Source organism: Chiloscyllium plagiosum, unplaced genomic scaffold (genome assembly GCF_037043375.1).
Source record: "Chiloscyllium plagiosum isolate Xiang-an unplaced genomic scaffold, Cpla_swu_hap1 HiC_scaffold_7, whole genome shotgun sequence".
NCBI lineage: Eukaryota > Metazoa > Chordata > Chondrichthyes > Orectolobiformes > Hemiscylliidae > Chiloscyllium > Chiloscyllium plagiosum.
The window spans coordinates 3,548,538-3,562,975 of record NW_028270145.1 but is presented as its reverse complement, the minus strand read 5'-3'; the positions used below and the strand labels follow the sequence as shown (position 1 = coordinate 3,562,975).

General features: G+C 38.4%; 1 protein-coding gene across 3 annotated transcripts in view; it reads right to left on the bottom strand.

Moving 5' to 3' along the window:
* Positions 1-14,438, bottom strand: part of myo1b (myosin IB) — a 275,282-nt gene that overhangs the window by 223,337 nt on the left and 37,507 nt on the right. For all 3 annotated transcript variants that reach the window (XM_043692880.2, XM_043692882.2, XM_043692884.2), the window contains exon 3: positions 11,858-11,973. In XM_043692880.2, the coding sequence (XP_043548815.2) occupies positions 11,858-11,973 (116 nt within the window). The remainder of the gene's footprint in view (positions 1-11,857; positions 11,974-14,438) is intronic.

The following is a 14,438-nucleotide window of genomic DNA, read 5'->3' as shown; positions in this document are numbered from 1 at the left end:
TAAAAATGCTAACACTATGGAGTGTGCTGAGAGTTCTATGATATGCTCCAAAATCTGTAGGTTCTATAAGCACAACCAAAGTTTGCACATTAAGTTTACCAATCCCAATTAGCTAATGCCTTCCTTTTAAAAAAAACGCAATACTTAAATTCAACACTTAAGTAGCTTCAATTTTTCCCTTTTCATACCTCGGTCCATAATTCTAGATAGGCTCTTCAAATAGACTAGTTCTCACCACAGATGATCTTCATATACTGACAAGTGACCATGAAGCATGAAAATTGGATTCAGACTAAGACAAGCAGGAAGCCAACTCTTAAAGCACAATGAGACAATATGGTTTTCACATCCTTAATTGTCAAATCAGCATTTAAAAGATTCAGCAATTGTTTGTAGTAACCAGATTTAACAGATTGCACCACATTGTTTTTGCTGTGCATCTTTCGATATTTCAAATCAAAAACTCCTTCCTTGCATTTTCAGTCAGTGCACTCTAATTCTCCCAAGATAAGGCTGAGTATTATATAAACCTGCTTATACAGTCAATTTGGTGATTACTGACAAATCAGAGACTTCACAGTTGATGCTGCCAAATTAATAACAATATTTTGTTGATACCATACACTGATTTTTGGTTCAAATATTTTACAAATTACTACTTTTCATGGTATGTGTTTTTTTGTCAGTTTCTGGAAGCTGACAAAATAAACTGTTAAATAAACTGTTCCAGACTTCAACAACACTGGCACAGACAAAAATAGAAACTCATCTGGTTTTAAGCAGCTTTTAGTAGGCGAATTCTGCATTAAAAGCAGCAGTAGCCAGCTGTGGATTTTTGATGAAATTTCCTTTGTTCTATGGCACAGTCAGCAGCTAGTCAACCAGCAGGGCTAACAAAATTGCAAAATCATCTTTTGCCACTGCTAAATTGATTGAAACCACTTCTCATTAAATGTTCAAATGAGCCATCAGTGAATCAGTGTTCAAACTGCTCCCTTATCTCTTTGTTAATTGTTAATCATCAAATTCAGTGCATTAATATTTCTTAAGGGCTCTTCCAGTGCAGCGATAATATCCCTACCTCTGGGCCGGAAGATCTGGCTTCAAGTCCCATCTGCCCGAGGTGTGTTAAAGCATGTCCAAACATGTTGCTTAAAAACAGTTATTAATGTTGCTTCACATCCTTGCATTCTGCTATAAAGCCCAGTATGAGCACTCAAGCTCCTCAGAAGGCTATTATTTGTGCATTTATGTTGGTGATAGTATCTGAAAGAGTATCACCCCTTTTGCATGCACCGATAGCACAGATCAAAATGTACACCCCAACCCAGAGAGACAACCACAGTACTGAAGCAAAAAGTTGGTTTTATTTATTTGAAAGCTATCAGATTTGGAAAAAAAGATTTCATATTTCCTCTACAGATGCTGCCAGACTTTAAGTTTTTCCAGCACATTCCCTTTCTATTTCAGATTTCCAGCAACCACAGTACTTTGATTTTAATTTTAGAAAAGGCAGGATGTGTCGAGGAGACAGAGGACAGGCTAGGCTTGTATCTGCTGGAGTTTAGAAAAGTATGAGGTAACTTGACTGAAAGATGTAAAATGCTGAGCGATCTTAACAGGGTAGATTGGAGAGGATGCTTTCTCTTGTGGGTGACACTAAAACTGTGGTGACCAAAGAAAAGACTTAAGGCAGAGATGATGAGGTTTTTTTTTTATACCTCTGAGGGAATTGGGCCTTTGGAAGTCTCTTCCTCGAAAGGCAATGGAAGCAGATGCCTGGACTATTTTTAATGCAGAGGTGGATAGATTCTTGATAATAAGGGATTGAAACTATTGGGGATTGACAGGAATGTGGAATTGAGGTTACAATCGGATCAGCGATGATCTTATGAAATATGTGTTTGTGTGTTCATGCGCATATTTTCTGGTATTTTGATGGCATTCCAGTTCATCGATGGCACTGACATTGCTGGGAATGGAAGGTTTGAGATATAAAAATAGTCTAGAAGGGCTGGGACTTTTTCCACTGGAGCAGAAAAGGTTGAGGGGGTAACCTTACTGATGTTTATAAAATCATGAGAGGCATTGGTAAGGTGAATGACAAGGGCCTTTTCCCTCAGGTGGGGCTGTTCAAAACTAGGGGGCATTATTTTTAAGGTGAGAGGAGAAAGATTTAAAAAGGACATGAGGGGCAACTTTTTTTTTTAAAAAGAGTGATTCATATGTGGAATTAACTGCCAGAGAAAGTAGAGATGCAGGTACAGTTACAATGTTTAAAAGACACATGGATACATTCATGAATAGTAAATGTTTGTAGGGATATGAGCCAAGCACAGGCAGGTGGGACTAGTTTGGTTTGGGAATACGGTCAGTGTGGATTGGTTGGACCAAAGGGTGTGTTTCGATGCTGTATGACTCTATGACTGACGTGGTGTTCCAGATCATTTATACAATGAGCACAAAGTCCACCATCACAGCCCCTGAAATACAATCACAACACATCTATATACATAGTGCCAAAGACCCATATTTTACAGTTAGCAGCTAAATAAAAGCAAGGTGAACTTAAAGATCTGTTAATTGCTAGTGTGGATTTCACCATTCCCTACACTAATTTTATTCTGAAGAATCCTTCATCAGTAGAGCAGGAAGTACCAGGCAGACTTAATCATTCACTAAATGTTACAAAAAAAAACGGAATAAAAACTGGGATTAAAAGGTAGAAGCCAAAGTAACAAACTTGAAGAAATATTCTTTCAAAAATTAATGGAATCATAATGGAGGAGATTCACATTCCACAAATAGACAATAATATTTTTAGGTCCAGACAAGTTTTTCAGGAGTAATTCTGATTTAGTATGCTGTTTAAAATAAAGTCTCAATCAACAAGATTGAACTTTTTCTGGGAGTTGTTACCACAAAATTAGTGCAAGGGTGAAAGTCCACATTAAACGAAATAATCGCTAAAATGTCTACCTGGAGAAAATTTAACAATGAGTGAAGGACTAAGAATTCACTAACAACAATATTGCTGAATCTAACTGTGCTGATACAATATCTGATGTTACGGTTAGTTTTATACGGTAATAACGGCAAACCTGGACAGCTTCACCATCATTACAACCACAAGGTCACATCATTTCCTGTCACCCAGTCATCTTCACACCTTTATAATGCTACTACTCCCGTCCATTTGTTTTTGTCTCCACATTTCCAGAAAATACTTCTTCAAAAAATTTAATAAAATCAAGTTAAGCCTAATCTACATGTTCTGATGCAGTTTACATCATTGGCACTGACCCCATAAAACAGATTGGCAGTGACATATAGAGGTGGTGAGAAAAGGACACTACGACAGGCAGTGTGCTAGGTTTATTGGAGGGGGTTGGTAAGTCATTCTTATTTTCTTCATTTCCTGCCCCTGTGCTCATTATTTGTTCATGCAGTGTGGGCCAATGTTTATTACCCATTCCCAACTGTTAGGAGTCAACTGCATCACCATGGATCTGGAGTCCCACATAAGCCAGGGAAGGAAATCTGCCATCTATACCTGGTCTGTCTTAGGTGGGACTCTAGACCCACAATTAGAAACTTTCAAATAATGCTGGCCTGGCTAGCAACACGCATATCCCATGAAAAACAAAAAAGACACTATTCAAGAAACCTTGGAAAGTTGCTGCAGTGCATTTTGTACGTGGCACACAATGCTGCCACTGTTCACTGGTATGGAGCGGGGTGAATGTTAAGGTCGTTGCACTGGTGATCAAGCTGCTTTGCTCTGGTAGTGAGCTCCTTGACTGTTGTTAAAGCTACACTCATTCAGGTAAATGGATGATATTTCAGCGCACTCCTGAATTGTGCATTATAGACGATGAAAAGGCATTGCCAGTCAACAGGTGAGTTACTTCCTACAGAATTCCCACCTCTAAACTGCTTTTAAGTTTCTTTCAATGGCTCCAACCCAGCACTTCATAAAAAGGGAAAATTTAGAAGTGAACAAGAATCTTAAAGAATATTCTATATCACATAGATTATACATTAAGTATATAAATTACAATATTATGAATATTAGAAGAAAATATGGAAAGGGGAGAGATTTAAAGTAATGAAAATGATGAAAACTTTGGAATGATTCTTAAGGCTGCAATCTCATTGCTATCAGTGTTGGTTGACCCCATTAATGAAATACTACTTCATTCTCTGGTGCCAGACATTTATATCAGAATTAACAAATTACTTCTTTATATAGCTAAATGTTACAATTAAGGAACTATACTTTTCTGCTAACACACAGAATAAATACAGAAATAAACTTATTATGGGGTTTTTGAAGGTTAAATAGGCGGTTTTATAAGTTCACTGTCGGCATTGTTTTGAGCTCTGACATCAATGTGTTGCTTTTCCTTACGTCTGCATTTATGGCCATACCAGTGTCAAGTCAGAAATCAATTTGAGAATGTATTCTTCTTTGAAATTTGTCATCTGGTACTCTTTATATTGGCTCAATTGCTGAATCAAATCTGTCCTGTCCTACATGCCTTCATTGGAAAAAATAAACTGTCTTGTGGAGATCTATACTTGTTCATAACTTACTAAAGGACTGGCCCAATGACTTGACAACTTTTAATGAGTAACAGAGTCCCAAAAACCAGGGGAAATCAAGGTCTGAATCTTAGCCTGCTGAGAGAGCCGATCTCAACTTCGGGTAGAAATGGGGCACCACTATGGGCCGTAGCATGGCACAGCTAGGTAGTTAGGGACATGGCTTCCCTCACCTTATCACCATCCTCAAACTCCTTCTGAAAATGCACGTATGTGAATGCTGAATCAGGAAGAACTTTGAACAGAAAATTCTCCAGTCAAAAGATGCAGCTTTTAACATATATCCTGCAACCTGACATTCATCAGCAAAGTATCATTGCATTTGAAATGAATCAAGGACTAATTAACGACATTGTATATATGGGAATGGGACTTAGGAAAAATGTAAATGATCTGATCATTCACAAAAATGTTCCCAGTGCAGTTCTGGCATCAGGCACTGAAATGCATTTAACAGGAAAAGACTGGAGTCCCTCTGGGCAATAGTCACTGTCAAGTGCCTTCTGTTTATGTAACCATGTTATGAGAAGCTTATGAATTCTAAAATATTTTCTTGGCAGTTCCCAAGTTTTGTTCTTGGATAACATCCCACCGTGATCTGGGAGAGGACCAGAACAATATCAGGCCAACTGCTTGCACAGCAAATCCTTCTTTCAAAACACATTATCGCTGGTATGAGAATTTTTAATTAATTGTTTGATAATTTAAAACTATGCAAACTGTGACAAGAAAAGCATCTTTGTTTACTCCTTTTATGGGTTACTTATCAATGCCATAAACAAGGTACTTAGTCATAGAGTCATCGAGATGTACAGCATGGAAACAGACCCTTTGGTCCAACCCGTCCATGCCGACCAGATATCTCAACCCGATCTTGTCCCACCTGCCAGCACCCGGCCCATATCCCTCCAAACCCTATTCCTCTGAACTAGCCGAACAAAGGTAGTGATGCTTATTTGAGATTACCTGGAAGTTGCTGTGTTACATATGATAATCCAAAGGTCACTTCATGCACTCAAAACAAACAGAATGAACTAACAGTGCAACTGCTCAACTTGATTCCATAAGCAGATGGAAACCATCATTCAGGAGAAAGTGGAATAAACCAAGCATTCATTAAATCAAAACCTGCGCAACAGGCTAGTATTTAAAACTGGAGTATCTTAAATTTCCTTTAAAAAAAGCACGTTTTTGGTGGCTCCTGTAAACAATGCAGGAATATCTGTGCCTCTTCTCTTTTGATAGAACTACAGATATGATGACTGAAATGGTTATTTTGGCAATAGTTAAAAGTTACATTAAGATGAAGTGCACTAAATGATACAACTTCAAACAGCGTGGGGGTGGGTGGAGGGGAGGGAGGGAAGCCAGTACATACAGATTGCCCTCAAGTTACGAGAGTGCGTGTGTGTGTGTGCGCGTCAGTCTCAACCAAGTATGGCTGTTGGATTGAATCGGACACTAACGTGGAATCTTACTATCTTAGTCTCCAGGGCAACAATAAGGCCATTTTCAGGTGTGAATCTGCCCTCCAAATTTGTGGAGCCATTCAGTTACTCATTATCACAGCCATTTCAGCAATGGAAGGAGTTTTGTTTAAACAGACCTGATGGCATGTTTTGGAAAAGGCCAGAACCACACAAACAAGAGAGAGGCAGGAGACCACAGTATGTGGAGAAGTGCCCATCCTCAGGTCTTTCACTTTTATCTACTGGACTCAATGAGGGATTGCAGACAGATGAGCTCCCCAAAAACAAGAGGAAAAGGACAACCTCGTGAATCATGCTGACGTACTTTGAAAGTAGTCAAGGAAATTTTCAATGTGTTCCTTCCAATCTGGTGGTAGGGCACAAAGAGGAGCCACGACCAGAGTGATAGGAAAGGAGCAGAAGACTCTCAGGTACCATCCCCCAACATTCCGACCTGCCCAGTATTCATTTACACAGTTGGGTCACCCTACCTCACAGCTCCACTCATTCCTCTCCCTTGAGGCAATTCACATTCCCTTACGAGCATTAATTACTCGTATACATCCTCAACCTAATGTTTTGAACCTTAACATTGCCTCACCTGACAATGGCTGGAAATCTTCAGTGTAACTGATCAAAGTCTTCACGATTGCCAGTTTTACTGAGCAGTTCTCACTATTAACTCACCTTTTCCCGCCCACTGGTTTGCAGACAATACATATGTGGCGCTACTATCTTGTTGGGAAAGAGGGAGTCTGTGCACAAAATTACTCATAACCGGTCTTAATTATTTTCCTTGGCTTTCCACTTCAGCGACGGATGTCCAGGAAAGGCAGTTTCGGGCAGTATCACATTAGCATCAAGCCGCTGTAATTTTCCCACCTCCTCTCTCCTCAACCTGCTTTTCTGCTCCTTGGATGCTGCCTGACCTGCTGCACTTTTCCAGCAACATATTTTTCAGCTTCACTCAACCACAGCGGAGTTGGTTGCTCTATAAACATGCAGATTGTCTTACTGTTCGATATCTACTTGCTCACAGGCAGATACAAAATCAAAGACATTCAACTACAAAGTGTGAGAGTTATTGTTCAATTGCCAAGGCAAGTCTGATAAGTGGATTATTTAAAATCATGGGGAAAGAGAGACTTTAGTTGAACTTGTGTGAATGTTCCATGCCTCTAAAAACACAAAAATAATTCTTCTTCCAAAGGTTTTTTGGAAAACAGTCAAAAGATCCAGATCATGCAATTCTGGTCTCCCTGTTCTAGGAAGGATGTTGTAAAACTTGAAAGGGTTCAGAAAAGATTTACAAAGATGTTGCCGGAGTTGGAGGGTTTGAGCGACGGGGAGAGGCTGAATAGGTTAGGGCTGTTTTCCCTGTAGCATCGGAGGGTGATAACTTTATAGAGGTTTATCAAATTATGAGGATCATGGATAGGGTGAATAGCCCAGGGTGTAGGAGACCAAAACGAGACAAAGGTTTAAAGGTGAGAGGGGAAAGGTTTAAAAGCGACCTAAGGGGCAACATCTTTCACACAGAGGGTGGTGCGTGGATGTAATGAGTTGCTAGAAAAAGTGATGGAGTCTGGTAGAATTACAAAATTTAAAAGGCATTTGGGTGGGTATATGAATAGGAAGGGTATGGAGGGATATGGGTCAAATGCTGGCAAATAGAACTAGTTTAATTTAGAATACCTGATTGGCATGGACGAGTTGAACCAAAGGGTCTGTTTCCATGCTGTATATCTCCGACTCTATATAAAACTCTAAACTTTCCACTGCCCCTTTCTGCTTGTTGCTATTCTCTGCATCAGAGTCATTATATATTTGTGATCAGAAAGCTGTCTACACTAATACATTTTAAAGCCTGAGTATATAGATATGTGCTCTGTTGGTTATAGCTCAATTTTCATTATTTGTCTCATATTTAAAACAGTCATCTACTACAGATTCAAGTTCCTTTTCTTGGCTCTCTCGACAAATTCTGATCTGTTTAATGTGCACTTAGGTTGCATATATTTTATCTCATATTTGAATTATCCATTCAGCCAGATTCTTCCAACTTTCCAGCTCACCAACCTTACAGCCAGCAAAACATTCCACCTTGGATATTATTCAGTGCAAAACTGAATAAAATTGGACAAACCCAATAGTCTTTTTTTGGTCCCCAAGCTCCCTCAATTTATATAACCTATCAACTCCTGCCACCTCTATTTAAGCAAATCTTATAATGCAAGAAGCTGGACATAACAATCCAGTTATCGGTACTTAAAGAAAATTGAGTAATCTGTGCATGCAGTTGCTCACAATTAATGTAATCTCAAACAGACTTGAACATACTTTGCACCCACATCCATTACCCTTCAAACCGTGTGGTTATGGTACTGAGAGGTTACCCAAACAGAGGCTGTTACATCCATTATTCCTTCAAGATGTAAAAACTTACATCCCAAGTTTTACCATATCACAAAATTAGGATTCATATGGTAGTGATGGTTTTAAATTATGTTTTCCCCTAGCTCTGCACAGGGATTAGGTACAATGACTAAGCTCAGCCTTGGTGGCACTTCATTGCAGTAGCAAGCAGGTAACTCAAACACGCAAGTCATCTGTAACAACCAGAGATGAAAGCTGACATAAAACATGCAGGAAAATGCAGCATTATAAAGAGTAACAATAGCATTACATAACAAAATGAAGTCCTATTCTGACATGCCATCCGAAGCTCCAGGCTTGAATCTTACACTTTTAGCACAATGTCGTTCTCAAGGCTTAGAAAATCTTTGAATAGAAATACTACTACAATTATAAAGAAACAGCTTTCAGTATCCTATGTCTTGGTTCAGCTCTATTCAGCTGCCTCATTCTTGGATGTTTCCACTGGTGACGGAAACCATTTTATATAATTAGCAAGGCCAAATGTATTTTATAAATTAGGTAGCTTTTATTTCTTTTTCAAATACTGAACAGATTATAATGTATTTATTATTTTACATTCTAAAATCAGGCAGGACAGTAAGACAAGAGAGGAAGGAGAAAATTGAGTGACAAACAAAAATGATGAAGCACTATTACAAATCTGGAAGAAAAGTGGTTGAGAAATAAATCATTGGCCTCAAATGTTCACAATGCTGTCTCATTCTCCCACCATAACATCTTTGGAGCTCCTGGAGAAATGTTGTAAGCAGTCATTTTTAGACTATTATTTCTCTGAGAATTGTGCTGATCGGAATCCCATGAGATTTTAGGTGATTAATTCTAAATCTGCTTTCACCCTTTTAAATATTTACAAAGTTTCTAGATTTCGAGAAAATGAAAGACCACAACACTGCTTCAGAGGTTTCTTGGGAAGCTTGTTAATTTAGAAAAAAAAATGTACTTTAAAATGACAGCAACAAGATGAATACTACAAGGGAGAAAGCTTGAATGTAAACAGACATTACAATAATAAAGAATGAGAATCATTCTGGACCTTCAATCCATCATACTGGTGTGGATAGAATTATTGACAGTTAACAGATTAGCGATTTTAATTGTGTCAAAAGACAAACCGGTGTTTTGGATTGTAGATAAACTTGTTTAAACAATTGAGCCACTGAAGCCAGTATGGTTGCTGCACAGTGATAACAGGGCAGACACATCAACTAGTCTTCTGCGTGTGAAAGCAAAACATTGTAATGCTTGGGCCCCAAAACCAAAACTAAAAAAAGTACTCCACAGGGCAGACAGTAACTGTGGAATTCTGTACTGCAGAGAGCTGCTGAGGCTGGGTCATTAAGTGTAGTCAACCTGAGACAGACACGTTTTTAATCAGTAAGGATTATGGAGAAAACGCAGGGATATCGACCTGAGGATTATCAAGTCAGCTTTGATCTCATTGAATTGTGGAAAAGACTTGATTGGTCCAATGGCCCTTTGCCTTATGGTCACATTTATGGAAAGAAAGAAATAGCAAATGTCTAAGGTTGATTATGCGTCACTAGAACTGAGCAACAGCTTCTCAGCAAGGTGGGGAGGTCAGAGGAAGAACAAATGGAAAGTATGTGTGAGAGTAGGAGAGATTAAATGACAAAAGGTTTCATATTACAAATAGGCAAGGGTGTGGTGATGGATATAGTGAAGAATCAAAAAAATACATCTAGATGAGCAGTTACATCGCAGTCTTTTTCCCTTACACCAAGCGCAAGTGAAGGAATAAACAAAAAAAAAACCCTCATCTGTGTACAAAAACAAAATGGGGACAGAGGTTACAATCTAAAATTGTTGCACTCAATGTCAAATCAGGGAGCCCATAGAATGCCCAATAGAAAATGTATTGTTCCTTGGCATCCTCATAGAGCTTCATAGGAATACTGCAGCAGGCCACTGGGAGGTCACAGTATAGGAATAGCATGAAGGATTAGACTGACAAGCGAAAGGAAGTTGGGAGCCATGTTTGTGGACCGATCAGTGGTGTCCTGCAAAAGTGGTTACAAGATTCTGCGTTTTGTCATCCCACTATAGAGACCATCACATTGTGAGCCGTGAATCTTAAACTGAAAGTAGTACGAGTATATTGCCAATTCTTTTGAACGCTTGTTTCCTTTTACTGCTTTCAACTTGGTATCAGTTGCTCATTGTGATTGTGAAGTGTACATTCCAGGGAAACCCCAAATTGCCATAGCTGATCTATTCTCATTGTCAGATGTCATTCTGAGTCATTAAAACTGGGCTTAGCAGTCACAGACCACAACAGAAAAAATAATTTTGATTTCTGTCCATTAGCCTCATTATGCAGTACAAGTCACAATCAAGTTGAGTCATAATGCACTGAAGGCTGAGTAGTTTCTGAAGAGTTATTATTTATGTTGGCAAATGCTGAGTGGCCAATACACATGAGCAGACAATACAATGAAGAGGTTTACAGCTAGTGTGTATCTTGGTAGACATCAAACCTTGATGTGGAGGATTGTCGTCAGATTTTAAGTGTATAAAGATGTAGGGATTTAAAAATGGCAAAAATATTTAAACTGCTTGATGATTTGTAACTTCAAATGAATCTTGAAAATGAAATTCTGTTCATCTAACATAACCATTACTATTTTGTGTAAATAAATGTATATACACCCCTTTCTAAAGGCCACATTAAGTTTTAGAAAAATGCTGAAAAAACTAAGATTGTATTTTTTTTTAAATACTTCCCTACAAAAATTATGGAAGAGAAGTAAAATATCTTGTCCCTCTTTGGTAAGCACGAATCATATTCTGAAGTGAAATTGTGAACTATTTTAACTAAAGGTGAAAGATATTTTGCAAAATCTAAAGGCAACATCAATTTTATTTCTATCTATTTTACATCCACATCTCACCAAACTCATTTGTTCTAGTCAGCAACTTGCCAAAGAAGAACACCCATGGCCCACTTGTCCCAGCGTGGTAGATATGAATGCAAATGATCAAAAAGCAATCCTCTTCCCCTGTTTATGTTACAAAATGCATTAGCAGATGTTGCAGAGACAGATAGGGTCAAATACAGAGAGAAAAAAAAATGCCATATTTAGACTGAAGCCTTTCAGGGTTCAAGCAGAGAATTGAAGAATTTGTCAATGATGGAATAGTTTGGCATACACTTACAATACATTAAACAAATTACAACTAAACTAGGAAAACTGGGTTTAATATAACTCATAAGAATAAAACATTCACATCCTCTCTTCTTCCTTTCATCCAAGTTAAACAGTTAGGTTTGTTTGCTGTCCTTTCACTCAAGTCAGCTGCAGATGATTTAGCTTCACTTTACTTACATGTGAGGACTGAGCTCATAAAAGTTTCGGTTGCGATATTCTTCTACCTTCTCTGGTGTATAGATGGGCAAATGCCTGTAGGGGTTTACAGATATCACTACACTTCCGATATAAGTCTGTAACAGGAAAGAACAAAAATGCCAACATTAAAATACAGTAAATTTTGAAATATATCTGTTCTAAATGATGATTTTCATGCTGTCAAATGAAGAATTAGCTCAGTTTAAAACAAGGAGTGGGAAACCCAAAGTTCAACTGATTGGGAGGATTTTGTTATTCATCCCCACTATAAAGATACTGTTTGGGGATTTTCAAGAAGCTCCAAAGGTGAGCTGGAGAAAAATAATTCATGTTACAAGTTATCATAACAGAGCAGTCAGAATATGTGCTTACACAGCATATTTTGATGAACCTGATATATCCTGGAAGAATGAAGGGCAACTTGCATATTGTTAGGTATTTAAGTATCCTGCAAGTCAGCATTTACTGAACAACCTCCACATCTTTTGCTATCGAGGTATATTTCTTCAATATGATTGAGGTTGGCATTCTATCACAATGTTTCAGTAAAGTATTATCAATAATTGTAAAAAAAACTGCTGTATCCAAATTCTCAGATGAATTTTCTTCTTCAATTTATCTCAAATGTTCCCTTCTCCTGAAAACCCTTTTCCATGGTGGTTTAAAGTTAGTTAGTAGATCTGGACCTTCAATATTCATGGCTTCTTTATTTTTCAAAGTAGTGGTTGCTCCTATTTTAAATGATCACAGAGGATTTGGGAGTGTGTCTGATGGACAAATCCACCCAAACAGACAAAGAGAATATCATCGATGTTGTAGGACACTCTTCTTTAAGATAAATGGCAACCTTCAATCAGATTTTCAGTGAGCTAACATTGTGAAGACACAAACAAAAGCAGAGACCACACTCTGGATGAGTCACCGAAAGGTCAGAGAGAACATGTGGCTGAGATGCTGACGCTAATTAGTGCTGAAGAAAGAAATAAAAAGAACAAGTCATTTGAAGAGAAGAGTACTTCCTGCAGAGGGTGGTATGTGCATGGGATGAACTGCCAGAGGTGGTGGTGGAGGCTGGCACAATTACATCTTTTAAAAGGCATCTGAATGGGAACATAAACAGGAAGGGTTGAGAGAGTTATATGGGCCAAATACTGGCAAATGGGACTAGATTTATTTCGGATATCTGGTCAACATGGACGAGTTGGACCGAAGGGTCTGTTTCAATGCTAAACATCTCATGACTCTAAGGCAGGAAAGACAAGAGGAAAAAATAACAAACTGCAAGAAATAATTGACAAGAGAAAGAAGTCTACAATTGACAGATAATATAAACCTCAAGAAACCATAATTTGGAGATGCCAGTGTTGGACTGGGATGTACAAAAAGTTAAAAACCACACACCAGGTTATAGACCAACATGTTTTTTTGGAAGCACTAGCTTTCGGAGCGCTGCTCCTTCATCAGGTGATCCGTCAACCACCTGATGAAGGATCAGTTCTCCGAAAGCTAGTGCTTCCAAATAAATCTGTTGGACTATAACCTGGTGTTGTGATTTTTAACTCAGAAGAAACCAGTAGACAAGTCAACAACAATTATTTCTCATCATCACCCATCCCAAATATTTAGCGGTTAAACGATTAAGCGAGGCACATTTTGAACATGACAGGCTTTTCCAAGGGTTTTATGATTTTGCAAATTAAAACTATGAAAATGGGGGCAGTGGTGTGCTGTAAGGTTACTGGGCTAGCAATCCTGAACCACTGACTAATGTTCTGGGGACACAAGCTCAAATCCCACTATCACAGTTCGTGCAATTCGATTTCAATAAATATCTGGAAGTTAGCCCGATGACCACATGTGACCAACGTCAGTTGTCATAAAAAACTGTATGTCCTTTAGGGAAGGAAAACTGCCATCCTCATCTGATTTGATCTATGACACCAAATTCACAGCAATGTGAACTCCTAATTGCCTTCTATGCAATCCAAGCTCATTTAGCCAATGACACCCACGTCCCATGGTTGATTAAAATCAAAAAGGTCCATAATGCAACATTCCACTTCACTATCCAGGAGAGTACCTTATAAACATGATTTCTGCAGAAATGCATATTCAGCACAAAAGATAAAGATCAACTAATGCCTGACTTGAAATGAATCCCAGTTTTCTAATGGATTGACATTCTTCTCAGCCTTGGAGATTAATTGAAGGAAAGTCACTATGACATTGCTAGGTAGTCAATACTGGTGTGTGTGTGTCTGTGCATGTTCCCCACCATGGTCTTTCTTTAAAATCTCCGAACAAGAATTTTGAAAACAAAACAAGAAAACCAAACCTATCACCATGAATTGAGAATTGCCCCTCAAAAATTATTTTTCATGCACTATGCCCTTTTGCTTCAATGGCTCTTCAGATTATAAGTGACCTAAAAACCAAATGACTATGTTCTTTTGTCAAATATTTATCACACACTGGCTTAATAAAGCTGTATTTGCTGCCATAATATTTTCCTCGACTGTAGATTCCTTCCAGAGTATTGTAATGCTCAGTCTTTACCACG